At 48.5% G+C, this 27,639-nt stretch overlaps 1 protein-coding gene across 8 annotated transcripts in view; it reads right to left on the bottom strand.

The window, feature by feature from the left end:
- LOC135241747 (serine-rich adhesin for platelets-like) overlaps nucleotides 1-27,639 on the bottom strand; it is a 133,717-nt gene that overhangs the window by 37,962 nt on the left and 68,116 nt on the right. For 3 of the 8 annotated variants that reach the window (XR_010326102.1, XM_064312386.1, XM_064312391.1), the window contains 3 exons: nucleotides 21,417-21,517; nucleotides 15,409-15,512; nucleotides 14,352-14,499 (listed from right to left, as the gene is read on the bottom strand). The exons of 1 other annotated variant lie outside the window; for it this stretch is intronic. Coding sequence is in view for 3 of the 7 variants with exons in the window: in XM_064312386.1 (XP_064168456.1) it covers nucleotides 14,352-14,499; nucleotides 15,409-15,512; nucleotides 21,417-21,517 (353 nt within the window). In the remaining 4 variants the exon portion in view is untranslated. Of the gene's footprint in view, nucleotides 1-1,415; nucleotides 1,568-14,351; nucleotides 14,500-15,408; nucleotides 15,513-21,416; nucleotides 21,518-27,639 lie in introns of those variants that run through there. 4 more of the 8 variants (XR_010326103.1, XR_010326105.1, XM_064312389.1 and 1 more) reach the window with 3 other exon arrangements.

The following is a 27,639-nucleotide window of genomic DNA, read 5'->3' as shown; positions in this document are numbered from 1 at the left end:
GCGGGCGCGAGAAGGCGCGGCCGGCGACACCACTCGTTTCGGAGGAGGACCGCGGTTGTCTCCGCTCTCCCGATTCGGCAGCGAAGCTCACGCGTGAGCGCGGCGGTTGCAGACGATCGCCCGTTCAAAATTTGGCGGGAAATTGGACACGTACGGCCCCAAGTTGGACATTTATTTAAAACATTTTTTTTTTTTTTTGAAAGTGATATACAAACAATGCGTACTTTACCCACAGAGTTCTCACGGGGAAGTACAGAGTAGAATAGAGTAGAACTGCGGAGCCAGAGATGTGCGTCCGCGTATGTATTTACGGTATGTTTGGATGTGCGTATGTATTTAGGGTATGTTCGGATGTGTGTCCGCGTATGTATTTATGGTATGTTTGGATGTGTGTCCGCGTATGTATTTAGGGTATGTTCGGATGTGTGTCCGCGTATGTATTTATGGTATGTTTGGATGTGTGTCCGCATATGTATTTAGGGTATGTTTGGATGTGTGTCCGCATATGTATTTAGGGTATGTTTGGATGTGTGTCCGCATATGTATTTAGGGTATGTTTGGATGTGTGTCCGCGTATGTATTTAGGGTATGTTCGGATGTGTGTATGCATATGTATTTACGGTATGTTTGGATGTGTGTATGCATTTACGGTATGTTTGGATGTGTGTATGCATTTAGGGTATGTTTGGATGTGCGTATGTATTTAGGGTATGTTTGGATGTGTGTCCGCATATGTATTTAGGGTATGTTTGGATGTGTGTATGCATTTAGGGTATGTTTGGATGTGCGTATGTATTTAGGGTATGTTTGGATGTGTGTCCGCATATGTATTTAGGGTATGTTTGGATGTGTGTCCGCGTATGTATTTAGGGTATGTTCGGATGTGTGTATGCATATGTATTTACGGTATGTTTGGATGTGTGTATGCATTTACGGTATGTTTGGATGTGTGTATGCATTTAGGGTATGTTTGGATGTGCGTATGTATTTAGGGTATGTTTGGATGTGCGTATGTATGACATGTGAGTAGGTACATGCACAAAAATCATATATACAGGGGCTGGACAAAATAATGCAAACAAAATGAATATGGAAAAAGGACTTCCAACTTTGAAGAGGCTAACAAGTACAAAAGCGTCCACAAAGCCATTTTAGTTGAACGCCAATTAGCAGTACGCGTCGGCTACAGAAAAGGGCTTGACGATGAGCGCTGTGATGTGTTTCCAGAGCAACGTGAAGCAGCGAGCACGGCTCAGCGGTCACAAAAACTGCTAAATTGGCACGGGGACCGGTGCCAAAAGTTCTAACGTATTCCCGAACGCGCCGAACGGGAGCGGACAGACGCTAAGCGGGCCGGACGCTAAGCGCCCCGCAAGCCGCGAACCTTAAAAAAATGACCGCGGGCTTGAATCAGCACCCCTGGGACCCAGTCTGTCAAGACTGTTTGTCAAGAGCTTCGCAAAGCTGGCACACTCGTGGCGAGGGCGCCCTCGGGAACCCCCTCGTATCCGAGGATAACGCACTTTCTTGACGCATTTTCTTCTGTAAGGAGCGCAAAACCTGGACCCTGGAGCAACAGAAAAGAAAAAAAAAAACGTTTTTTTTATTTTTTTTTTAAGGTGACTCTGATGAGTCACTTTACTCCTTTTTTGTATGTTTGGCCATGTTTGCGTTCGGAGAAGGCAAGAGGGAGCCTTCAACCCGCGATGTCGGTAGCCAGCTGTTAAGCGCGATGGCGGCTCCGTACTGGTACTGGTACTGGCAGCCATCTCGTTAACCCCTTTGTGCCGACGCCAAGTCTGGCCAATCCTCGCCCATTTAGGTAGTGCCCTATTTAAGGGTTTATAACTCCGGATATGAGCATCACTAAGACTTGGGAAATTGCTTGAATTAAACAAGAAACTCACACCATTTAGAGTACTAAGTCTAACTTTATATTCATAATCTGGGAAAATAAAGTGCCACAGATGCAATTAACTTGGTGAAAATGTACAAATGAAGTTGTTCACATTTAGTCTGAAAGGAAATATTGAAGAACCACACAAGTAAAACGATACGTCTGGGATCAAAACTCCTTGATTGCAAATATGCACAGTCTGAGGGTGATATGCAGAAATACTGTAGATCTATGATTTAACATACAGCAGCAAATAGAGACAGGTTTAGCATGCAGCAGATAGAGACAGGTTTAACATGCAGCAGATAGAGACAGGTTTAACCTGCAGCAGACAGAGACAGGTTTAGCATGCAGCAGCAGATAGAGACAGATTTAACATGCAGCAGATAGAGACAGGTTTAACCTGCAGCTGATGGAGATAAAGGTTTAACATGCAGCAGATAGAGACAGGTTTAACATGCAGCAGATAGAGACAGGTTTAACCTGCAGCTGATGGAGATAAAGGTTTAACATGCAGCAGATAGAGACAGATTTAACATGCAGCAGATAGAGACAGGTTTAACCTGCAGCTGATGGAGATAAAGGTTTAACATGCAGCAGATAGAGACAGGTTTAACATGCAGCAGATAGAGACAGGTTTAACCTGCAGCAGATAGAAACAGGTTTAACATGCAGCAGATAGACAGGTTTAACATGCAGCAGATAGACAGGTTTAACATGCAGCAGATAGAGGCAGGTTTAACATGCAGCAGCAGACAGAGACAGGTTTAACATGCAGTAGATAGAGGCAGGTTTAACATGCAGCAGACAGAGACAGGTTTAACATGCAGCAGCAGACAGAGACAGGTTTAACATGCAGCAGATAGAGACAGGTTTAACCTGCAGCAGATAGAAACAGGTTTAACATGCAGTAGATAGAGACAGGTTTAACATGCAGCAGATAGAAACAGGTTTAACATGCAGTAGATAGAGACAGGTTTAACATGCAGCAGATAGAGACAGGTTTAACCTGCAGCAGATAGAAACAGGTTTAACATGCAGCAGATAGAGACAGGTTTAATATGCAGCAGATAGAGACAGGTTTAACATGCAGCAGACAGAGACAGATTTAACATGCAGCAGCAGAGAGAGACAGGTTTAACATGCAGCAGACAGAGACAGGTTTAACATGCAGCAGCAGATAGAGACAGGTTTAACCTGCAGCAGATAGAAACAGGTTTAACATGCAGCAGACAGAGACAGGTTTAGCATGCAGCAGCAGAGAGAGACAGGTTTAACATGCAGCAGATAGAGACAGGTTTAACATGCAGCAGATAGAGACACGTTTAACATGCAGCAGATAGACAGGTTTAACATGCAGCAGATAGAGACAGGTTTAACATGCAGCAGATAGAGACAGGTTTAACATGCAGCAGATAGAGACACGTTTAACATGCAGCAGATAGACAGGTTTAACATGCAGCAGATAGAGACAGGTTTAACATGCAGCAGATAGAGACAGGTTTAACATGCAGCAGATAGAGACACGTTTAACATGCAGCAGATAGAGACAGGTTTAACGTGCAGCAGATAGAGACAGGTTTAACGTGCAGCAGATAGAGGCAGGTTTAACATGCAGCAGCAGACAGAGACAGGTTTAACATGCAGCAGATAGAGGCAGGTTTAACATGCAGCAGCAGACAGAGACAGGTTTAACATGCAGTAGATAGAGGCAGGTTTAACATGCAGCAGCAGAGAGAGACAGGTTTAACATGCAGTAGATAGAGGCAGGTTTAACATGCAGCAGCAGACAGAGGCAGGTTTAACATGCAGCAGCAGACAGAGGCAGGTTTAGCATGCAGCAGCAGATAGAGACAGGTTTAACATGCAGCAGCAGAGAGAGACAGGTTTAACATGCAGCAGATAGAGACAGGTTTAGCATGCAGCAGATAGAGACAGGTTTAAAATGCAGCAGACAGACAGGTTTAACATGCAGCAGATAGAGACAGGTTTAACATGCAGCAGATAGAGACAGGTTTAACATGCAGTAGATAGAGACAGGTTTAGCATGCAGCAGCAGATAGAGACAGGTTTAGCATGCAGCAGATAGAGACAGGTTTAACATGCAGCAGACAGAGACAGGTTTAGCATGCAGCAGCAGACAGAGACAGGTTTAACATGCAGCAGATAGAGACAGGTTTATTCCCATGCAGTGTTGCTGGCATGCAGACATGGTGACAGAAGCTCAGAGGCCAGTAGATAATAGTGCAGGTATTAACAGATGGGCCTAGTAATTCACAACTGCAGAGGTGTAAAAATTTACTCTTTTGGCCCCCTTCCTTGGCCACCTCCATCTACATGTTCCAGACAAGGTTTGCTTTCCAAAAGCACTTACTTAAATGGATTATACTGCAGTATATCAACATAAAATATATTATCAAAATCTGAAAATTAAAACACTACTACATATGGCCGACTATGAAAATTATTGCCACTTTTGGACGTTGAAACATACTGTTCTAAAGGATTAGATAGCCTGCCAGGAAATATACAGTGAGCGAGCTCCAAAATTTTGGGAACAGTGTCATATTTTTTCTTGATTTCGCTCTGCACTAATCAAAAAAATCCACAAGCGGTTAAAGTATTTTTTATACATTTTGGTTTCACCATGTAAAAAATTACAGCACTTTTTATAACCCCCCCCCCCCAAGGGCACTATAATGTTTGAGACAAATGACTTCAAATATGTCTCTGACTGTTTTCAATTGCTTTCTTAACGGCGGTATAAGAGAGCTTTCGCTGTCTAGCCTGATTCAAGGTTTTTCATTGCTTTCGGCGTCTGTTCTTGCCGTTTGTCAACATGGAGGACCAGACTTACGCGAATGAAAGCCAAAGAAACCATTACGAGACTGAGAAACAAGATTAGGCGAACCAAAATCAACGGTCTGGAACATCATTAAGAAGAAAGAGGGCACTGGTGAGCTCATTGATGGCAAAGGGCATACACGATATGACCAAAAGTATCTGGACACCCCTTGGTATGGGGCTGTTTTCCAAAGGTTTGGGCTAGGCCCCTAAGTTCCAGTGATGGCAAATCTTAATGCTGCAGCATACAATCACATTCTATGCTTCCCCAACAGTTTGGGGGAAGGCCCTTTCCTGTCTCAGCATGACAATGCCCCCTGGGCACACAGCGAGGTCCATATAGAAATCATTTCGTCGAGATGGTGTGGAAGAACTTGACTGGCCCTGACCTCAACCCCCATCCAGCACCTTTGGGCTCAACTGGAAAGCCAACTGCGAGCCAGGCCTAATCGGCCAATCAGTGTGCGACCTCATTAATGCTCTTCTGGCTGAATGGAAGCAAATCTCCTAAAGCCTTCTCAGAAGAGTGGAGCTTGGTATAACAGCCAAAAGTGGACCAACTCCATATTAATGCCCGAAATTTTGGATGAGTTGTTTGATGTCAGGTGTCCGCATACTTTTGGCGATGTAAAGTACGTTTCATACGCTTAAGAGAACACTTTAGACAACTAGTCCCCAAAACAATCGGGAGCTGAAGATGGCAGCAGTACAGGCCTGGAGGACACATCAGAGAATATACTGAGGATGTGGCGATGTCCATGGGTCACAGACAAGCAGTCAGTGCATGCGAAGGATATGCGACCAAGCACTAAATATGATGCCCAGAAATGGAGAATCTGAACTTTACCCACATGTGAATTGTTTGATTAAAATTTTTTTTTAAATGCAGAGCACAGAGCCAAATCAAGAAAAGAAAAATGTCTTTGTCCCATACATTGTGGAGCTCGCTGTATTTCTAATGACATTTTCCAAGATGTTCACAAACCGTATTCGGTACACTCCGTGTCCAGAAGTGGGGTTCACGGGTTCAGATCCGCGGTGAGATAAACGCTCCAATAAATGTTAGTTGTCGAATTGGAAAAGCGGTCCAGTTCATTATTAGGCATTCCGCATCTGCATTAGAGGACGCGTTTGACTTCTGATGGGGAGTTAACAACCCCTGAGGCTATTCATTAGTCGTATCTCAATTGGCGATGTGGGTGACGCCTTCCCCCCCTCGAACATACGCGGCAGCGTTCGAATCCATTTTTTAAAAATGCTCTGGTCCTCCCGGCCTTACCCGTCACTTCCTTGTCCCAGAAAGATCTGAACTGGGCTGCCGTGACAGGGACCGTTTGCGCTGTTCAACAAACCAAGGAGACCCGATTCGCTCGTGCGTCTCCTTCATGGAAGGACACAGCATTGCATCCTTTGCTGAAGCCACGTGGGCCGTACAGGACTGCAAGTCCCACAGTGCTTTGCTTTAACACAAGACGTTTAAAGGGCGACATAAGTGTGCGCATCAGTATACCTTAAAGAAGGGAAGGGAATGAAGGAAGCGTTCATAAGTCTCAACGACCAATCACATGGAGCCATGCTAAAAAATGTGTGATAATACGAACAAACGGAGCGTAGGGGTTAGGCAGATAATAGCAAACAAGCAGCTAAAAGAAAACCAAATAATATGGAATCGACCGTCAACCAAATCCGTCCATTGCTGTCCCCATCACCACTGAAGAGACACCTGCGAGTCACCCTTTGGCCCCGAGACAGAGGGCGTCGGATGAGCCCCCACGTCACTAAATTCAGTTACATTTTACATGACATTACAGGCATATAGCAGACGCTCTCATCCAGAGCGACTTACACAACTTTTACATAGCATTTTCACATTGTATCCATTTATACAGCTGGATATATACTGAAGCAATTCCGGTTAAGTACCTTGCTCAAGGGTACAACGGCAGTGTCCTTACCCGGGAATCGAACCTGCGACCTTTCGGTTACAAGCCCAGTTCCTTACCCACTGTGCTACACTCCGTCCACTGTATTCATGAAAACACCCTTAAAGGGCTTAACGGGAACCAGCTGCAGGCGTCGCACGGATCCCGAGCCAACAGCAGGGCCTTCCATTTTCGGACAGTTTTGAGAAAGAAAAAGAAAAAAGAAAAAAAAACACCGCGATACGTACCGTTGAATTATTTAAGGTGAGTTTAATTACATTAAGCAAGCACACACTGGGGCTACCGTCGAACTCGCTCGCAGACCGCAATGAGCTTCCAGGCGTGCATCACAACGCTATTCATCAAGGCCGAGGAAACTCCGGGTGACAGCGCTACTTTGTTAACGCCACCCCCTCCGACGGCGGGGATTTACGATTCTGATTTTCAAACCGGGCGGGGTAAATTGGCTCGAGCGGCAAAGTTTATTTCCAGGGAAACTTCCTTCCCCCCCCCCCGCCGGCCAGTTCAGCCGACAATTAATTCCCTAGGGGGGAGGACGCCATGAGGGCGAAACCCCTTCCAAGTATATGGTAAATGGACTGCGTTTATATAGCGCTTTTATCCAAAGCGCTTTACAATTGATGCCTCTCGTTCGCCAGAGCAGTTAGGGGTTAGGTGTCTTGCTCAAGGACACTTCGACACGCCCAGGGCGGGTTTTGAACCGGCAACCCTCCGACTGCCAGACAATCGGTCTTACCTCCTGAGCTACGTCGCCTTCCAGAACGATCCGCGGACGGGAGGAAATTCAACAAGCGTTTTAGGGGAAACCCTCAATGAGCTGCTCGCCCCGAACACCGAACGAGAAGAAATACGTCGTGCTTCAGAGCCGTGCGACTGCGCAGACGCGCTTCAGAGCCGTGCGACTGCGCAGACGCGCTTCAGAGCCGTGCGACTGCGCAGACGCGCTTCAGAGCCGTGCGACTCGCAACCCTCGGAGGAGTCGCTGCGAACGACGCTTTTGCGGCGCAGATCGCGCCCACTTCACTTGCTGGGGAGCAGGTTGCGGACGCGCTTGGCGCGGCGGAGATTTTCCGTGATTCCCCCGACTGTTTCCTTTCGCGGCGTTCGTACGCCGGGACGTTCCCACCCGGTCCCCCCGAATTTTGGCTCCCCGCGCGCGTGGGGGGGGGTGGGGGGGGGAGCGGAGGGCGGAGCTGCAGGCGAGACGGGCGGTCTTTACCCGAGGGGGCGGAGCCTGAGACAGGCCTCGAGCGGCGGCGGGTCGTCGCGAGACGGGGGGGGGGACCGGACGAAGCCCGTGGGGGGGAGGAGGATTCAACGATTCGCTTCGCCGCCACACACAGTGCCATCAGCGGTCCGTAGTCCAGCGGGACGGGGAAGTGATTTCGCTCTACCGGCTCTGATGAATGACTGTTTCGACCCCTCCCCCACCGACCACTCCCCCCCCCCCCCCCGCCAATGTGTCACAATTCCCTGGTACGGAACACCACACAGACAGCAACCTTGCCAGAATAACGTATGGGAAGTGCTCTTGGATTCAACCGATTTGTGCTCTGTGATTTATTATTTATTATTGTGTGAGTGTGTGTGGCTGGAGGGGGTGGGGGGGGGGGGGGGGGTGGAAATGACACGGCACAAAGTCAAGAGGAAAAAACACAAGGAGAAACAGCAGCTCTGGAGCTGAAATTAAAAACCGTGCTCGTCTCAGAGCGAGAGCACTGATCTGGGACAGTCTCCCCCCGTCCACGTCACGACCTTACCGATATGAGCTAAAAAAAAAAGCTAAACTGATCCCAGATCAGGGAATTTATTCGTATAGCAAAGGGGTTGCCCCATCTTATCCGAAAAGGGCCAGCGTGGGTGCAGGTTTCTGTTTTAGTCCAGCACTAACACGTCTAATTATGAGGCTGATCGAGGTCTTGATTGAAGATTGAAGTTAAATAGTTGAATTAGGTGACGTAGCACCTGAGCCTGCACCCCCACCGGCCCTGTTCAGATAAGACTGGACACCGCTGATATATTTACAGTATTGTAACAGTTCTGTCTAGGACAAAGTTTCCCCTGTCTATATCATGACCTTATCTATTATGAGCTAAAAAAAAAAAAAGCAAAACTGATCCTAGATCAGCCTATGTATTCACACAGCACCTAAAGTGTCATAGTAGTCCTGATCTAGGACCAGACCTTCCCTCTCCATACCCCAACCTCTCGCATCATGAGTAGGGGCACAAGTTTATCTAGGGAAGTTTTTTTTTTAACATGTAGTTCACTCATCCATGAGTATGAGTTCTGTAAGAGCCTTCTTGTGGGTCAATTATCCCATGGCCCCTCCACATTGAGCCCTCTACATCAAAGGGGCGACGTAGCTCAGGAGGTAAGACCGATTGTCTGGCAGTCGGAGGGTTGCCGGTTCAAACCCCGCCCTGGGCGTGTCGAAGTGTCCTTGAGCAAGACACCTAACCCCTAACAGCTCTGGCGAATGAGAGGCATCAATTGTAAAGCGCTTTGGATAAAAGCGCTATATAAATGCAGTCCATTTACCATTTACCAATCTGCTTCAATAGAGATGACACAGGCTGCTTTCAGCGCATAGAACCTCACGCACAAGCGGCAGACATTTTCATAATGTTGAAATGGACACCCCCCCCTCCCCCTCCCCAAAGTAATGGGAACTAGAAAAGACTGGTAAATACTTGCATCACCTGCATTAAAAAAGTAGAGTATGTATTTTGGAATGTTTTTTTTCAAAATTCTTAATCAGTGTTCTGAAATTCAATGGGAGGACGAGACGGGAAACGGGGGCCCGCTCAACGACACGTCGCACGAACGCTGTCCGTTCATATTTCAGCCTTTATTCTTAACCCCCCCCCCCCCCTTTATGCAATTTGGATCGTCCCGGTGGTGTTCTATGAGGGCTCGTGGCTGCAACCACTTCTACTGACTGGGGAGAGCACAGGTGAGCACCTTCGGTCGTGAGAAGCATGTGACATCAGTTGTGTGATGTCAGCTGTGTTGTGTGATGTCGCCGCTTTTTATCACGCTGCAGTTCACGGGCCGCTTCATGCACAGCTCAACAGGGGAACTTGCGAGCATCCGGCTGACCGGCAGGGGTCACTGGTGCACGTTAAGATGCTGATGTGTGGCCAACTAAACCCTCCTCTGTGGGGCCCATCTGTGCACTAGAACAGTGCCTCAACGGATACCAGACCATAGAGCCCATCCATGCACTAGAACAGTGCCTTAACAGATACCAGACCATAGAGCCCATCCATGCACTAGAACAGTGCCTTAACAGATACCAGACCATAGAGCCCATCCATGCACTAGAACAGTGCCTTAACAGATACCAGACCATAGAGCCCATCCATGCGCTAGAACAGTGCCATAACAGATACCAGACTGTGGGGCCCATCCATGCACTAGAACAGTGCCTTAACAGATACCAGACTGTAGGATTCCTTATAGTTCATTTTTCACATGCCATGGTAATGATGCCATCAACAATGCAAAGCTGTCGAAATGTTCTGGTACCTTGACGACAGCACTGCCAAGGCGACCAGGTTTGAAAGAGATGAAAGAGAGTAGAAAACACCAAGAAAACAGGACAGCTGAGGTAATCGTGAATGCTTGGAAGTGGGCTTTCATTCGAAAACACCATTATCAATGCTGCGATTTATTTCTGCTTTTCAGTGCTGTGTGCAATTTTTTTTTTCCACCAGCGACTGACATCGCTTGAGAACCTCTGCAATGAAGTGCTAATCATGCTAACGTACTGTAGGCTGGCTACGCCTTTTCCCGCATTCGTTTAAACGGGCAAAAATCGACGAACTGAAATTCGTCGAAGTCACACTCAAATGCGAAGGCCTCGGGTGCATTATGGGGATTGAGAGACGCGTGCATCAGGGCGCCCCCCTCTCTTCTTTAATGGAAAAACACCGGCTTTTACCCAAAGCGCTTTACAATTGATGCCTCTCATTCGCCAGAGCAGTTAGGGGTTAGGGGTTAGGCGTCTTGCTCAAGGACACTTCGATACGCCCAGGGCGGGGTTTGAACCGGCAACCCTCCGACTGCCAGACAATCGGTCTTACCTCCTGAGCTACGTCGCCGCTGTTGCCTGAGTCGATCTCTTTCAGCTTACATGAGAAAGTCGCAGACGCGTCATTAAGGCCACTTTGTGCTCCGTTCAGTCACACAAATCCGCGTGAAACGCTGATTACAGGAAAACACTACGCTTCGATACCCTCATCTTCCCCTAATAAATCGGAGCGCGTCCAATCAATCGGGGACGTTTCGCTTTTCGCTTCGTCGCCGAGCGGTTTCCGCATCTCCGATGCCGTCTGCGCGCGGTTAAACGGGGTTTATCCGAAAAAGGCAAGCCTACGCCACTGAATTCGCACGGCTGTCGGATATGGAAGCCCTGCTGTTTCTCGAGCGCGCGCCAAAAAAAATTAAACCGAGTGTTTCAAACAGAATGCGCGGAAACCGGATACTGGACACGCGCCTCGTTTTAATTTGGGCGAGCGCTTCGCCCAGTCCTAGCCAGACGCTCTCTGGCGCTGTGACTGTACAGTCAGCCTGTTCAGATGTTCCTTGGCATTGCAACTGTACGTTTTTTTAAGCTGAAACTTCCCTGGTCTTTTTTTCAGCTGGACTGCTCATATCTCTCTCTCTCTCTCTCTCTCTCTCTCTCAGTCACTGCTCATCTCTCTCTCTCTCTCTCTGTCACTGCTCATCTCTCTCTCTCTCTCTCTCTCTCCCTCTTTTCTCTAGCTATTTCTCTCTTTTCTGCCTGTGGTTAGTTTGTTAATTGGTTTTTCTCTTTATGTTGCTTGTATATTATTTTTGTTTTGAAGTACAGTAATTTCTGTGGTTAAACAATGTCCCAATAAAAGGGTTTTTTAAATCTCAAATCTCTCTCTCGGCATGCCTGGGCAGCAACGATAAAGTTGCACGAGACTCGGTTTTTACTGAAGACTTTCGGACCCCACCGCTACGCGCCGCGGTTTCCTCAGCAATGCAAACGGCTCCAGGAAAGGCGGCTCTCAGAAAAGCATGCAGCCATGCTGCGGCTGATCAAGAGGAACTACATGCCCCAGCGCCGACTCTTAAAGGCATTTGTTTTTCAATTAATATGTAGTTAATGTGTACAGTACGGCCCGCAGAAAGCTTCTGCTTTAGTGTGAAACAGAGCCCGCTTCCAACGATACACAGCTTCAAACGATTCACAGCTTCCAACGACACAGCTTCCAACGGCACACAGCTTCAAATGATTCACAGCTTCCAAGGATTCACAGCTTCTAACGATTCACAGCTTCAAACGACACAGCTTCCAAGGATTCACAGCTTCAAACGACTCACAGCTTCAAATGACTCACAGCTTCAAATGACTCACAGCTTCAAACGACACACAGCTTCAAATGACTCACAGCTTCAAACGACACACAGCTTCAAATGACTCACAGCTTCAAATGACACACAGCTTCAAACGAATCACAGCCTCCAAGGATTCACAGCTTCAAATGACTCACAGCTTCAAATTATACACAGCTTCAAACGATTCACAGCTTCCAACGACACACAGCTTCCAACGACACAGCTTCAAACGATTCACAGCTTCCAACGACACAGCTTCCAGCGATACACAGCTTCAGACAATATACGGTTTCATTACGTTCAGCAGCTTGAGATACTGCAGCTTTAGACGTCACGCAGTTTTGGTGCATTACTCAGCTGGACACATTACGGTTTCAGACATCGCACGGCCTCCCATATTTGTCTCCGTCAGGCAGACGGGCACCCACGCAGCGGGACGGGTCCCCCAGCATCGCCTCTGGGACGGGCGGAGTTGGTAAATGGACCGCATTTATATAGCGCTCTTATCCAAAAGCGCTTTACAATTGATGCCTCGCACTCACCAGAGCAGTTAGGGGTCAGGCGTCTTGCTCAAGGGACACTTCGACACGCCCCAGGGAGGGGGGTTCGAACCGGCAACCCTCCGACTGCCGGACAACCGCTCTCACCTCCTGAGCTGTGTCGCCCCTTCCCGGCGGCGTCGATGACTAATCCCCGCGACAACTCCACCGCAGTTCCCGGCCCTGATCATCACGAAACCAGAACCTCTCTCCCCCTCTCTCCCTCCCCCCCCCCCCCCAATAACGCCAAGGCCCATTACGTATGAAAATTCCAATCAGCGGCTAATGGATTTCTCCAGGCCCGTTAATGGATTCCGCGACTTCAGGGAGATCCCAGTTGGGATGATTAAATCTGGAGCGTGGAAGGGTGTTAGAGCGGAAAGAGCAGGCGCAGCGGGGGGGGTGGGGGGTGGGGTGGGGTTTGGGGGTGCGCGTGGGTCCCGTTATCCGCTCGGCGCCGTGTCGGTTACCACATGGCCCCCCGGGCCGTCCGGCTCTCATTGCGACCGCAGGTGTGACATCACCAAGGTGAGGAGACGGGGAGGGAGAACGCCTCCCAGAGCGCAGCGGGCCAATCAGGAGCCGCTTCGGCGGACTGACCAGCCGTGGGGGCGGAGACTGTTTGCGCCCTACCTTCATAAATATTTTCGGTTAAGTACTTGAACGGGGGGGCAAGGCTGTGAGTGTGTGGTGTGCGGAGTCAGAGGAAGGTGAGGAGGTGAGGTTTGGGACGAGGCGGAGTTGGCAGATTTTGGGTGTGGTTTAGGGGAGGGCATGGGTGTGTTTGGAGGTGGGAGGGAGGAGACTGGCAGGGGGTGCAATTTAGGGTAGGTAGGGTTGGGGGTGTGGGTTTAGGATAGGGTAGGGGTTCGGTGTGTGATTTAGGGTAGGTGAGGTTGGGGGTGTGGTTTAGGGTAGGGGTTGGGGGTGTGGTTTAGAGCAGAGTTGGGGTTGGAGGTGTGCTTTAGGGTAGAAAGGGCTGAGGGTGTGGTTTAGGGTAGGGTAGTGGTTGAGGGTGTGGTTTTGGGTATGTGGGTTGGGGGTGTGGTTTAGGGTAGTGGTTGGGGAGTGTGGTTTAGAGCAGGATTGGGGTTGGACGTGTGCTTTAGAGTAGAAAGGGCTGAGGGTGTGGTTTAGGGTAGGGTAGGGGTTGAGGGTGTGGTTTTGGGTATGTGGGTTGGGGGTGTGGTTTAGGTTAGGGGTTGGGGAGTGTGGTTTAGAGCAGGGTTGGGGTTGGAGGTGTGCTTTAGAGTAGAAAGGGCTGAGGGTGTGGTTTAGGGTAGGGTAGGGGTTGAGGGTGTGGTTTTGGGTATGTGGGTTGGGGGTGTGTTTAGGGTAGGGTTGGGGAGTGTGGTTTAGAGCAGGATTGGGGTTGGACATGTGCTTTAGAGTAGAAAGGGCTGAGGGTGTGGTTTAGGGTAGGTTAGGGGTTGAGGGTGTGGTTTTGGGTATGTGGGTTGGGGTGTGGTTTAGGGTAGGGGTTGGGGAGTGTGGTTTAGAGCAGGGTTGGGGTTGGAGGTGTGCTTTAGAGTAGAAAGGGCTGAGGGTGTGGTTTAGGGTAGGATAGGGGTTGAGGGTGTGGTTTTGGGTATGTGGGTTGGAGGTGTGGTTTAGGGTAGGGGTTGGGGAGTGTGGTTTAGAGCAGGATTGGGGTTGGAGGTGTGCTTTAGAGTAGAAAGGGCTGAGGGTGTGGTTTAGGGTATGATAGGGGTTGAGGGTGTGGTTTCGGGTAGGTGGGGTTGGGGGTGAGCTTACCTGTGCCTGCACCCTCCTCCACGCAGCCAGGTCGCTCTCCGCTTGGCTCGCCCCAGCCCTGCTCCGCCTTTTGGCTCTACGCCCCTCCTGGTTGCCCTGCCCTGCGTGTCCATGGCGATGCCCCGGGCTGGAGTCCCTCTGCGCCTGCCTGCCGTGCCGCCAAGCAAAACAACGATTTTAACGGCCTTGCCTTTTTTTCCCCCCCGTCATGTCACATGATGTCCCAAGCACCTCCTCCCCCTTCCGGAGGGTGACGCAAACGTCCTGGTGTGAGACAATGAACAAGGACCCTGTTCCCAGCTGCCCCATCGACATTCGCGCTCTTACTTTGAAATTTCCGACTTCAAAGCCCATTTTAGACTGCCATATTTACATAGCTGGGGAAGAGTTCTAATGAATAGAAAATCAATTCTTACCTGCCAGCTTTTTTTTATACTTTTAGACCCTCTGATGTCCTGTAATGTATTGGCTTTAAACGCTGGTGATGGTTACTCTGGACTTCAAACACTGCCGGTGCCGACCAGATAAAGGATAAATTTAAAAAATATAAAATCTGCGGAGTAATATTTTCTGCAATGTAACCTAGTGACACTTATGCCTTGCTTTAAACGGTATTGAATTCTGCTGAAGCAGCTCAATATTTTATCCTGCTTGGACACGTTTTAGGCAGATTAACGGATGGAGCTCGATCTGGCTGTCAGTTTCCTGTTAATATTCACTGAATATGTTTGTTTTGCAGCATAAAGCCTTACATAGGAAATTACCAAATGTTTTGATGCGCCACAGCTGAGAAAGGTGTGGTTTCTGAGCACGCTCAGTTACCTCTGCTCTCTCTCAGAATGGTGTTGTTTCTGAGCACGCTCAGTTACCTCTGCCTCTCTCAGAATGGTGTGGTTTCTGAGCATGCTCAGTTACCTCTGCCTCTCTCAGAATGGTGTGGTTTCTGAGCATGCTCAGTTACCTCTGCTTCTCTCTCAGAATGGTGTTGTTTCTGAGCATGCTCAGTTACCTCTGCTTCTCTCTCAGAATGGTGTTGTTTCTGAGCATGCCCAGTTACCTCTGCTTCTCTCTCAGGCGTTTCTTGTTGCGTTGCCGCTCTGCCTCGGTCTTCCTCTGCTGGTCGCTGTCGACAACGGCTCCCGGGGCCCAGCGAACTGATGGCTGTGGGGGAAGGGGGGGGGGCAAGAGTCAGTCACTTGGGCCCAATCAACCCAATCACATATGTCTTTTAACTCTGACTTACAGCTCTGTTCAAGAGTTCAGAGAGAGAGAGATTCCCCCTTCACAAACGTGGTATGGCGAGGTCAACGATGGCTAAAGCTGATTGGGCTAAAACTAAAAAAAAAAAAAAGCAGCACATGCTGACAGTCAAACTTCAGGACAAATGTTGATTGGATCCAGGTCTCTGTGTGAAAACTGGCTTCACAGTATCAGGGTGAAGTTTTTACTGTGAGTTTCCTCTCAGCCTTTCTATCATTCCCTCTTCTACCAGACCGGAGGGAACTGGCATCTGCGGCGCGAGCTCATCTCATTGGCTGTATCAGCAGCCGGAACAGGTGACTGAGCCAATCAGAGCCTTTCCAGTCCCCCCTGAACCCCAAGGCAAGCCCTTGTCCGGCCAATGAAGCAGAGCGAAGCCACCTCTCTGCTCCTTTCACTGAGAACCCAAACTCCCGTTAGGGTCATGTCATAGAGCCGAGCTCTTGTGCAAGGAGCTCTACATCCAGACAAAATGCCCCCTGCATTGCCTGGCTCTACAGCCATCACATTAGCCCTTGGGCTAATACCAGGACATTTACAGCAACTTCGAGGCACTGTCCCTTTAAAAATAAAAGGAGGAAATGAAATACATGAATTGTTGTATGCATTACATTGCATTTAATTGGCAGACGCTTTTATCCAAAGCGACGTACAAAAGTTCATTTCATGGTCGTGGACAACTACAAAACACAGGTTCAAATGAGGTACGATACTCATTTCGCACAGCTATTTCTAGCCAAGAACACAGTTCAGTTCACACAGTGAACGCTATCCTGACCTAACTTATGCCAAGCCAAACCAGGGAGAAGTACAAGCTACAATATTAGGACAAATACAAATGACCAAAAAAGTGCTGGAATTGTTGGGGGGGTGGGTATGTGTGAGTGCGTGTGTGTGTGTGTGTGTGTTCAGAGGTTGGGGGGGGGGGGGGTGGGGTTGGCCGTTGTGCCACATTAAACAAAGCCACAGAACACTGCCACGGCCTGAACACCTCTCATTAAACCGCGTAACTCATAGCGTTCATCTCCCTCTTTTATGTGACGTTTGAGCTGAATCACCCTGGCAGCGATTCCAAAGAAATATGAAATTTAATTCCGCTCGAGCACAATGGAAACTGCTCTACTGAATGCAGGAAATTATAGACAGGAGAATGAGCTCATCTTATTAACTCACTTCATTGCGTCCTCTTATTCCGTTAAAAAAATTGCATCGATACCAGAAGTTATCAACTCCTACGGTGTAGCTTTCATTTCAACACCAGTCCTACCAGCGGGAGTTCACAAACAGCTTCAGAAATATTTACAGTGATACCTTACACTTATGTCATGGGTTAACATAACATAACAATGACAGGAATAGGCCATTCAGCCCAACAATCCTCAATATTTTGAATTGTACCTAGTGCTCTGATGGAGTGTAGCAGAGTGGGTAAGGAACTGGGCTTTGTAACAGAGACTTTGGCTCCAGTTGATCCGCTGGTCAGTGTATCATTACGAAATCATCAGATGGTGGGGTCCAAACTGCGTAATCCGAATACAGCGATAATTAAACAACGTCACTTCAGACTCTTCGAAACATGCAAGGGGTTCTGTGGGACCGTCGTGCTAAACCAAGGGGGCTCCTGGGTGGCCACCTAAATATACAGTCCCCTCCAAAAGTATTGGAACAGCAAGGCCAATTCATGTTAGTTTATCTTTTATAACACAAATGCAGTTTTCACAGGCAAAACCCAAGGCTAAAACCAAGAGTAGACATTCAGAATTCAAAACACTATTTATTGTTTAACCAATCAATCTAACAGGACACATCTAGGCAACAAGAAACACCTGTCAGTCACTTTCCAATACTTTTGCTCACCTAAAAATTGGGTTGTCTGATACAAAAGGTGATATGTTCCAAGTTGTTCAACAAATCTAGATAAAAATACCAGGAAACAAAAGCTGAAATTCGGATCTGTCATCTCATGTACATCTTTTGACCTCAAACTCAATTGTCTTGAGTGTATAGCAAAAACAAAGGAATTGGCCTTGCTGTTCCAGTACTTTTGGAGGGAACTGTACGTAGCGTCTTGGCAAAATGTAATGAACTGAAACATCATGTAACTGATTCAAACCTGGATTTCTTTATGTCTATCTGAAACGTGGTTGAATAAACACTCCCCATCGGCAATGGTAGATACACCAGGTCGTAGCGTTTTCAGAAGAGACAGAACTGAGGGTAGAGGCGGTGGCGTCATGTTTTACATTAAGAACAATATTAAATGTGCCCAGCTACTGTGGACTCATGAATTTGACTAGAAATGTATTGGTTTGGATGTTTCTCTCTCACCACAAATGTCTTTTATAATAATTGGAGTGTACCGTCCATCATCATCTAGTAATATTTTTTTATGATAAGCCGTACGGTTTGTTAAAGGTGTGTGATCTTACCAAAGAGGTTATTTTATTTGGAGATTTCAACATTAACTGGCTTAATAAATCAAACAGGAAAAAACTTAAAAGCATAACTAGCAGTCTTGATCTATCGCAACTCATTAAAGGCCCCACACGGATAACTAGGTCCTCTGAAACACAAATTGATCTGATTTCTAGTAATAAGCCTGACCGTATATTGAAGTGGTTTAACATGATTACAGGATTGTCTGATCACAATCTAACACTCATAGCCAGAAAACTTACAAAAAAGAGGTCTCTGTCAAGTATTCTTCCAACAGGGCATTTCATCAACTTAGAATACCCAAGTGTGAGCTTGGCAACTTAAAAAATGTATTAAATGGTATTAATTGGGAAGAACATCTCTCTCACAACTGTGCAGAGGAAGACGTAAATGTTTTTATGAATGCGATTCAGAATACTGTAAACAGTTTTATGAGGAAGGTGAAAAACAAATCTGGACAACGTAACTCTCTTCCTTGGATAAGTGGGGATGAAGGATGCATTGACATCTAAGTCTAGATTAGAATATGATAGGCGTATATATTTACCAGTTTAAGAAACAAAGTAACAAGTGAACTTCGAAGACCCAAAGCAAATTTCTACATCAACATAATAAACAAAGCAAAAAGGTAATGTGAAATTGATTTGGCAGAATCTTAAAAAATTTAAAAGGAAAGAGTAATAAGTCTATACAAAATATCAAACTTTACGTGAATGGAAATTACACTCAAGATCATAGTATGATAGCAGAAGCTTTTAACAATTATTTTGTGGATTCAATTAACATTCTTACAGAGACCCTTACCTCAGAGATGCAGTATTCTGTACCAGAAACAACTGATAGCATCATGCCCATGCTCACTCTTAAAGTGGTATCTGAATCAAAAGCTCATTGAAGAGTTCTAGGGCCAACGATATACATGGAATAGACTCGTTGTTTCTAAAAACTCATAAAGACTCGCTTATAAGCCCCTTAACCAAGGTTATCAATTTATCTATTTCACAGGGAGTTTTTTCCCACCATGTGGAAGTATGCAGTCATTACACCTATTTACAAATCAGGGGAACACACAGATGTTAACAACTACAGACCCATAAGCATCCTCCCTGTCATGTCTAAAGTTGCGAGAAATGGGTAGCAAAACAACTAATGTCACATCTTAATAACAGTTCTGTCTCGCTTCATCCATTAAAATGTGGTTTTAGGAAGCATTACTCCACTGAAACTGCCAATTGTTTCTTTTTGACGTAAATAACATGCGCAGAAGTGTTAGCAAAATAATTGTTTCGGTTGAAAAACGACATCGGAGTTCAGCGGAATCCAGTGCCATTTAAGAGAGAAATGTGTCCGGATAAAAACGTCCAAGTTGTAAACGCCAGCTTAAATCACAGACTGTGACAGGGGCGGTTATGAGAAAATCCATTCATTTTTTCCATAGAGAAATTTCCCTTTGAACCGGAATTCCATACATGGGCAAGGTTTTTGCTCTGCGTTATGTCAGACTTCTGAGGCCTATTTCCACCGCAGGGACCAGGGTGTAAATTGAGCTCCGGGGACATTATTTTACCCCCCAAAAAGTCCCTGCTTGGGGGGGTAGTACTTTCCAAAAGTACAGAAACTTTGGGGGTGGGGCTTGCAGCACTAAACATTTCTGATTGGTCGAGTACTTGCAGCATTTTATTTCAACCGATTTTTAAAAATCTGCAGCTGCAAACCAGTTTGTTTTTTGTTTGTTGTGCTTCGACACATCAACATGGAGTTACAGAAGAAATACGACAGATGGACCGACGATGAAGTTAAATCATTACAAGTAAACATTGTTTTCAAGTAAACATTAGTACAACTGCATTATGCGTTTTTCTCTATTACTGTGTTCTTCATTAGAGTAAAGATTAGATGAGGACAGTTTGCCATTACGGTCTGGTTTCACTAAGCTATATATTAGCTATGCTGTTTGCATTGTGGACGTAAAATTACTTCATCATAGTTATGGCTGGAGTAGTCACGTGAACAAAGTGTTTTTAAATAAATAATGAAGATAGAGGTTATGTGCGGAAGTGGGAAAGAACTGAAATAAGTCATGCACAACTGTAGCAAGTAGTAACAAATGCTTGAAGTCCACAAAAATATGTGGAAAGTTAGCGCTAGTAATAAATACGAACAATGCATTGATAGGCTGGTGCACTATCAGTCCATCACGGAAAGAAATGTTTTTTTTGTCTTTAACATAACGTTGTTAGAAACAGCATCCTGAAATTGCATCAGACACTAAATAAAACAACGTTACGGTGTGCCCGTTTAAAACATCCGTCGCTTTTTTGTACGTCAGCGGACTAACTTGCCTAATCGTCGCGGGTCTTTAGACCGCGGTGGAAACGCAGACAACAATGGGCTGAAGGAACCTTTTAGTTCCCTGAAAAGTAGTTCCTGGGACTAAAAGTTCCGGGTACTTTGGGTGGAAACGCGGCTTACGGTAACGAGACGGTAAACTCCTGACCATTTGTTTGCATTTGTCCAATCGCACTGCCCGACGAAGCACGACGGCGTCGGCGACGTCGAGAGAAGTTTCTTCAGTCGAAAATGCGTCATTTTCGTCGAGGGTCACTTGTCACGGATGATAAATCAGGAGCGACGTTCCCTTCGCCTCAATCCTTGGCCCCGCCCAAAGACGAACAGCAGACACAGGGTGCGCTGTTTCCCGAGAGCGAGTTTCTTCTCCTCTCCCGAGAGGTCTCTGTCAACGTCTCATCTCTGCAGGACCGCCGGCGAGCCGCCCACAGGCCGCCGGAGGAACGCGGCAGAAAGCAATCCGAGCGACAAGCGTGGGGGTTAAAGGGGCGGAGCCGCGGGGCGGCGGTAAAGGGGCGGAGCCGCGGGGCGGCGGTAAAGGGGCGGAGCCGCGGGGCGGCGGTAAAGGGGCGGAGCCGCGGGGCGGCGGTAAAGGGGCGGAGCCGCGGGGCGGCGGTAAAGGGGCGGAGCCGCGGGGCGGGGTAAGGGCGGAGCGGGCGGTTAGGCGAGCGCGGGGCGGTGTAAGGGCGGAAGGCTCGTGTCAGGGGGGTAACTAGGAAGGAGCGGGAACTACGGTAATATAAATCAGAGCACTGGGACACCGTGGAGCATGGGGCTGGGGGGGGGGGGGAGAGGGGGGTTGCGTCTGTTAAAATGATTACTGCGGATGCATCCGAAGATGAAATCAATTCCGAGCCTTAAAAATGAAACCTCGGCACTCTGGCCTTTATTAAAGCGATTACTCTAAGCATGTATTAAAAAAAAAAAAACGTTTTGGCTTTGCTAATATGGAGATGTGTCAAAAAAAATAAATATACATTTAAAAAAAGGGGGTGGGGGGTATCTGATGAGAACGCCCACCTGTGCTTTCTCCTTTCTGTGCAGACCCCGGCTGTCTCGCTCCCTTCCTCTTGGCCTCTGCTCTTCTTCCTCTTCCTCTTCCTCACCGCTGACCCGATGACCTGAGGGACGGAAAGCACCGGTGACACGCAGCACGCCGCCCAGGGGCACAGACCGAGAGCGCACAGACATGTTCCGTGTTTGAGCTGCCCTGGAGCGGGAATCCCTCAGCCCTGGAGCGGGAATCCCTCAGCCCTGGAGCTAGTCTGCTGGGGGGGTTTGTTCCACCTTAAAATCAGCAACCAGTCCTGATGCTAGGAATGGGGTGAGGCGAATTCATTGCCCCAGTGCTGAGGCAACAAAAGCCAACACAACCCAGAGACGATACAATCCAATATACTTTATTGTCCCCGTGGGGAAATTTGTCTTGGACTCAAATGCTGCACACATGTAGCTGCCTCCATAGTAGCTATTAGCACAGCCCAGTGACTCTCTAGCACAGCTCAGCGACTCTCCAGCACAGCCCAGAGACTCTCCAGCACAGCCCAGTGACTCTCCAGCACAGCCCAGAGACTCTCCAGCACAGCCCAGCAACTCTCCAGCACAGCCCAGAGACTCTCCAGCACAGCCCAGTGGCTCTCCAGCACAGCCCAACAACTGTCCAGCACAGCCCAACAACTGTCCAGCACAGCCCAGCACCTCTCCAGCACAGCCCAGCGACTCTCCAGCACAGACCAGCGGCTCTCCAGCACAGACCAGCCGCTCTCCAGCACAGACCAGCGGCTCTCCAGCACAGCCCAGAGACTCTCCAGCACAGCCCAGAGACTCTCCAGCACAGCCCAGAGACTCTCCAGCACAGCCCAGCGACTCTCCAGCACAGCCCAGCGACTCTCCAGCACAGCCCAGCGACTCTCCAGCACAGCCCAGTGGCTGTAAAGCACAGCCCAGCGGCTCTAAAGCACAGCCCAGTGACTCTAAAGCACAGCCCAGTGGCTCTCCAGCACATGGGCTGGGAACCCGAGCTATAAAGGGTATGATCTGTTTTTACATTTATTATATCCAGCACAGACCAGCGGCTCTCCAGCACAGCCCAGAGACTCTCCAGCACAGCCCAGAGACTCTCCAGCACAGCCCAAAGACTCTCCAGCACAGCCCAAAGACTCTCCAGCACAGCCCAGAGACTCTCCAGCACAGCCCAGCGACTCTCCAGCACAGCCCAGCGACTCTCCAGCACAGCCCAGCGACTCTCCAGCACAGCCCAGTGGCTGTAAAGCACAGCCCAGCGGCTCTAAAGCACAGCCCAGTGGCTCTCCAGCACATGGGCTGGGAACCCGAGCTATTAAGGGTATGATCTGTTTTTACATTTATTATACTATTTTACTACTTTCAGTTTTCGCCGTACAGCGGCGTCGATTTGATGTGAGGCACTTGTATGAAAATTCCTGTGCAAACAATGCAAGTTATTATTTATTTCACCACAGTTACGCAACCGTATTGTATCTGACTAAAAGATCACCAGCGCCTTTTTTTTTCCAGGAACGACGGACTGCGCAGGCCTCGGCCACAGGTGCCTCTGGTCACGTGACGCGACCGCCGCCAGCGATCGCACCCGCCGCGGTGTTCCTCTCGCGCACCGCCACGCCGGGGAACCCGACCACGGCAACCGTGCCTCAGGGGGGCTCGGGAAACCACGCGATCAGGGCGCCTAACGCTAACTGACGTTAACACCGCTTTCTGTACTAATAGCATTGACAGCAGTAACGCCATTAATAAGAACGCCGTTTTCATCGTCCGTTTTTTTAAATAAACGGGTGGAGTCCGTATAGATTAGCATCTCGCCAAGAACCCTCAGCAAAACCCTACAGGAGCAACGAGTCCCTAATGAGATAGTCATTGACCCCGGGACTGGACGTGCCGGAATGGGCTTTTTTCTGTTCGATGGGCCCCGGAATCTGTTAGAACAGCAGCACGTGGGGGCAAGGCCGCAGGAAAAGAGGCAGGAACCGATCGAAGCCAATCAATAACCGCGCTTTAATTAACCAATGACCCGAGCGAGCCACTTTCGCGATTCACAAGCGCACCCCCAAGAGCTGCGCCCTGGTGTTCTCGTTACCATCTGAACACACCACCGCCCGCCCGCCCCCCCCACCCTCCCTCCCTCCCATCAGCTGGGTGCGACGCGGGGCGTGGTGTAGAAATTCCGGCTGCGTGCGTGCGTGCGAACGCACCCTCGCGAACGCATCATCACCTCCCGAGCATGTAGAAAGGAAAAGAAAAAAAAAAAAAAAAAACGTCTCATTTCCAGACCCGATTGTTCACCGTCGTTCCTTTTCCCCCCGTTATTGTTCTTTTTTTTTTTTTTTTTTTTTTTGAACAGCGGCTCATTGGTTCATCTTCCGTCGTTATCTTTCCGTCGGCGAAAGAAGAGGTGACAGAGGGCTGTGAACGGAACGGAATGCTAATGCCCGCCGTCTAATCTGCAGAGTCACATTGGCTCTGCCGCTGTAGATTCCTCTATCCCACCCCCACCGCCACCGCCCCCTCCCCACCCACCCCCGGCCTTCCTTCTAATCTCTGGCAGATAGCCGTTCGGCCCCTCGACCCCGCGGGCGCTAATCTTTATACTGGCCGCGGCGGCGGCGGCGGGTAATGGCTATCCGAACGCGCTCTTTTCAGCGCCCGGGTGACAGGCGGGGGGGGCTCTCCCACAACTGGCGAGATTTCACGCAGTGTGAGAATCCCTGTTTCCAGCTTAGCGTGCACCCTGGTCTACTTTCTCTTCTGGGTTATAGCAAAGAGCCTATCTCAGCCTGAAACTGGAGCTACTCCCTTTCTCTTCTGGGTTTAGCAAAGAGCCTCTCACAGCCTGAAACAGAGCTACTCCCTTTCTCTTCTGGGTTTAGCAAAGAGCCTTTCTCTTCTGGGTTTAGCAAAGAGCCTTTCTCTTCTGGGTTTAGCAAAGAGCCTCTCTCAGCCTGAAAAGGAGCTACTTCCTTTCTCTTCTGGGTCTAGCAAAGAGCCTCTCAGCCTGAAACTGGGCTACTTCCTTTCTCTTCTGGGTTTAGCAAAGAGCCTCTCAGCCTGAAACAGAGCTACTCCCTTTCTCTTCTGGGTTTAGCAAAGAGCCTCTCTCAGCCTGAAACAGAGCTACTCCCTTTCTCTTCTGGGTTTAGCAAAGAGCCTCTCAGCCTGAAACAGAGCTACTCCCTTTCTCTTCTGGGTTATAGCGAAGAGCCTCTCACAGCCTGAACTGGAGCTACTCCCTTTCTCTTCTGGGTTATAGCAAAGAGCCTCTCAGCCTGAAACAGAGCTACTCCCTTTCTCTTCTGGGTTTAGCAAAGAGCCTATCTCAGCCTGAACTGGAGCTACTTCCTTTCTCTTCTGGGTCTAGCAAAGAGCCTATCTCAGCCTGAAACAGAGCTACTCCCTTTCTCTTCTGGGTCTAGCAAAGAGCCTATCTCAGCCTGAACTGGAGCTACTCCCTTTCTTTTCTGGGTCTAGCAAAGAGCCTATCTCAGCCTGAAACAGAGCTACTCCCTTTCTCTTCTGGGTTATAGCGAAGAGCCTCTCACAGCCTGAACTGGAGCTACTCCCTTTCTCTTCTGGGTCTAGCAAAGAGCCTATCTCAGCCTGAAACAGAGCTACTCCCTTTCTCTTCTGGGTTTAGCGAAGAGCCTATCTCAGCCTGAAACAGAGCTACTCCCTTTCTCTTCTGGGTCTAGCAAAGAGCCTCTCTCAGCCTGAAAAGGAGCTACTCCCTTTCTCTTCTGGGTTTAGCAAAGAGCCTCTCTCAACCTGAAACAGAGCTACTCCCTTTCTCTTCTGGGTTTAGCAAAGAGCCTCTCTCAGCCTGAAAATGAGCTACTCCCTTTCTCTTCTGGGTTTGGCAAAGAGCCTCTCTCAGTCTGAAACTGAGCTACTCCCTTTCTCTTCTGGGTTTAGCAAAGAGCCTCTCTCAGCCTGAAACAGAGCTACTCCCTTTCTCTTCTGGGTTTAGCAAAGAGCCTCTCTCAGCCTGAAACTGGGCTACTCCCTTTCTCTTCTGGGTTTAGCAAAGAGTCTATCACAGCCTGAAACGGAGCTACTCCCTTTCTCTTCTGGGTTTAGCAAAGAGCCTCTCTCAGCCTCAAACAGAGCTACTCCCTTTCTCTTCTGGGTTTAGCAAAGAGCCTATCTCAGCCTGAACTGGAGCTACTCCCTTTCTCTTCTGGGTTTAGCGAAGAGCCTATCTCAGCCTGAACTGGAGCTACTCCCTTTCTCTTCTGGGTTTAGAGAAGAGCCTCTCTCAGCCTGAAACAGAGCTACTCCCTTAACTTGCCTGCGCTTCGGGACACTTGTAAAAACCTGCTGTATAATGCCACCGTCCGGGCTCGTCGCAGGGCTTAATAATAAAGCCATTTACTGTCTCTCGGGGGGGGGGTTGGGAGTCAAACACGTGAGCCACAAACAGCTCTGAAGTCCGAAGACTGAAGCCCCGACTGACTAATCCCGTTTGTCGGTTTTGGGTTGAAAGCGTAACAGAATCTGAATCAGAGTCAGAATCACTTTTTATTCACCGAATGTATCAGGCGACATAGCTCAGGAGGTAAGAGCGGTTGTCTGGCAGTCGGAGGGTTGCCGGTTCGATCCCCCCCCTGGGCATGTCGAAGTGTCCCTGAGCAAGACACCTAACCCCTAACTGCTATGGTGAATGAGAGGCATCAATTGTAAAGCGCTTTGGATAAAAGCGCTATATAAATCCAGTCCATTTACCATTTATCATACAGACACACAGGAATTTGTCTTGGCAGATCAGCATGAGACGTAAATTGTAGCTGAACAGGAAAAGACAGAAACAAGAAATGGCGGGACAAACACGCTATATCAATTTACGGATGCTGGGTTTATGCATAGCCAAATATTGACTAAAAGTCACTGCTGCTAAAATTGCCCAGTGTACCGCATTATCAAGTTCAAAAGCCTACAGCATAGTAAAAAGGGAAAACAAGGTGCAAAAAAAAGATTAGAAACAGAATCAGAATAAAATAATATAAGTGTCTGATTATAGTCCAACTAAAATGAAGTACCAAGCGTGAAGGGGGGGGGGGGGGTCAGTTCCTCCTCCTGGAACAAACACACTATAAAGCCCCCCGCTTTCAAATGGTGGCCCGCTGGGTTTGCTCGCACCTTCGACCGAAGAGCGCCAGCTTTCAGGCGCGTTCCTCGAGTTCAAAAGCGCTTCGTTGGTGTGGGCGGGCTCTCCCGTTTCAGCGAATCAGAAATCGAGAAACTAAATACAGAATAAATACAGAAACCCGTTCCACGGTGGTGTTCTACACTCGCTCACGTCAACTCCAAGGTAGACTGACAGATCGACCGCTTTATATTATTATTTTATTATTAATTACATTCATATAGCACTTTTTCCAAATGCTCAAAGTGCTTTACAGTGAAGGGGAAGTCACCTCACCCACCACCGATGTGTAGCACCCACCTGGGCGATGCACGGCAGCCATTTTGAGCCAGAACGCTCACCACACATTAGCTTTCATTAGTGAACGGTGAGCCCGGGATGAATAATCAGCTAATTCGCAGAACTTGAACAGCGGTTGCGGACACCTTCACGAATCTTTTGGACCGTTCTTACGTTTGACTTCTTATGTCATAGATTTGACCTATGACTCATATCACAGATTTTAGACGAATAAGAAACTTCTTCCTCCCCTCGTGTTCCCGCGAACGCAGAAACGTCACGGGCGCCGTCGTCGCTCGCTTGACCCCGCGCGGCTTCACGCGGCTTCGTTAAAACGCGGGCTCTCCCTCACGCAAAAAACTTAAACGATGGAACCTCGGCGCGCGGCGTTAAGACTTTCGACCGCGCCCGCGATGAGAATTTAAATCGCGGAGTGGAAAAGGTGGAGCGCGAAGCATTTTTAAAAAAGCTGAAAATAAATCGACGGAGGCGGCGTCTCTCGCTAAACAGAACAGCCCGGGTGTCAGGAACCTCTTTCTAAAAAGGGCGCGGCAAGGTAATGAACCGTCGTAATCACGGAGGCGAATTTAACAATGGAAAAGACCGCTTTTTAACGAGAACGGAATTAAGATGGCCGCGCGAGCGCACGGAGCGAATAACGAGGTCTTCGCCGAAACAGAAGCCGTCGCGTCCTTTTCTTTTTCTCTTTTTTTTTTTAAACATCCGCTCTTTTCGGAATTCGCGGGCAGAGGGAACGCGGGGGGGCCTTGGTAACCGTCGCCAGGGCGAAGA

Source organism: Anguilla rostrata, chromosome 16 (assembly GCF_018555375.3).
Source record: "Anguilla rostrata isolate EN2019 chromosome 16, ASM1855537v3, whole genome shotgun sequence".
In the NCBI taxonomy this organism is placed as follows: Eukaryota; Metazoa; Chordata; class Actinopteri; order Anguilliformes; family Anguillidae; genus Anguilla; species Anguilla rostrata.
This window is presented reverse-complemented; position numbering and strand designations above follow the sequence as displayed.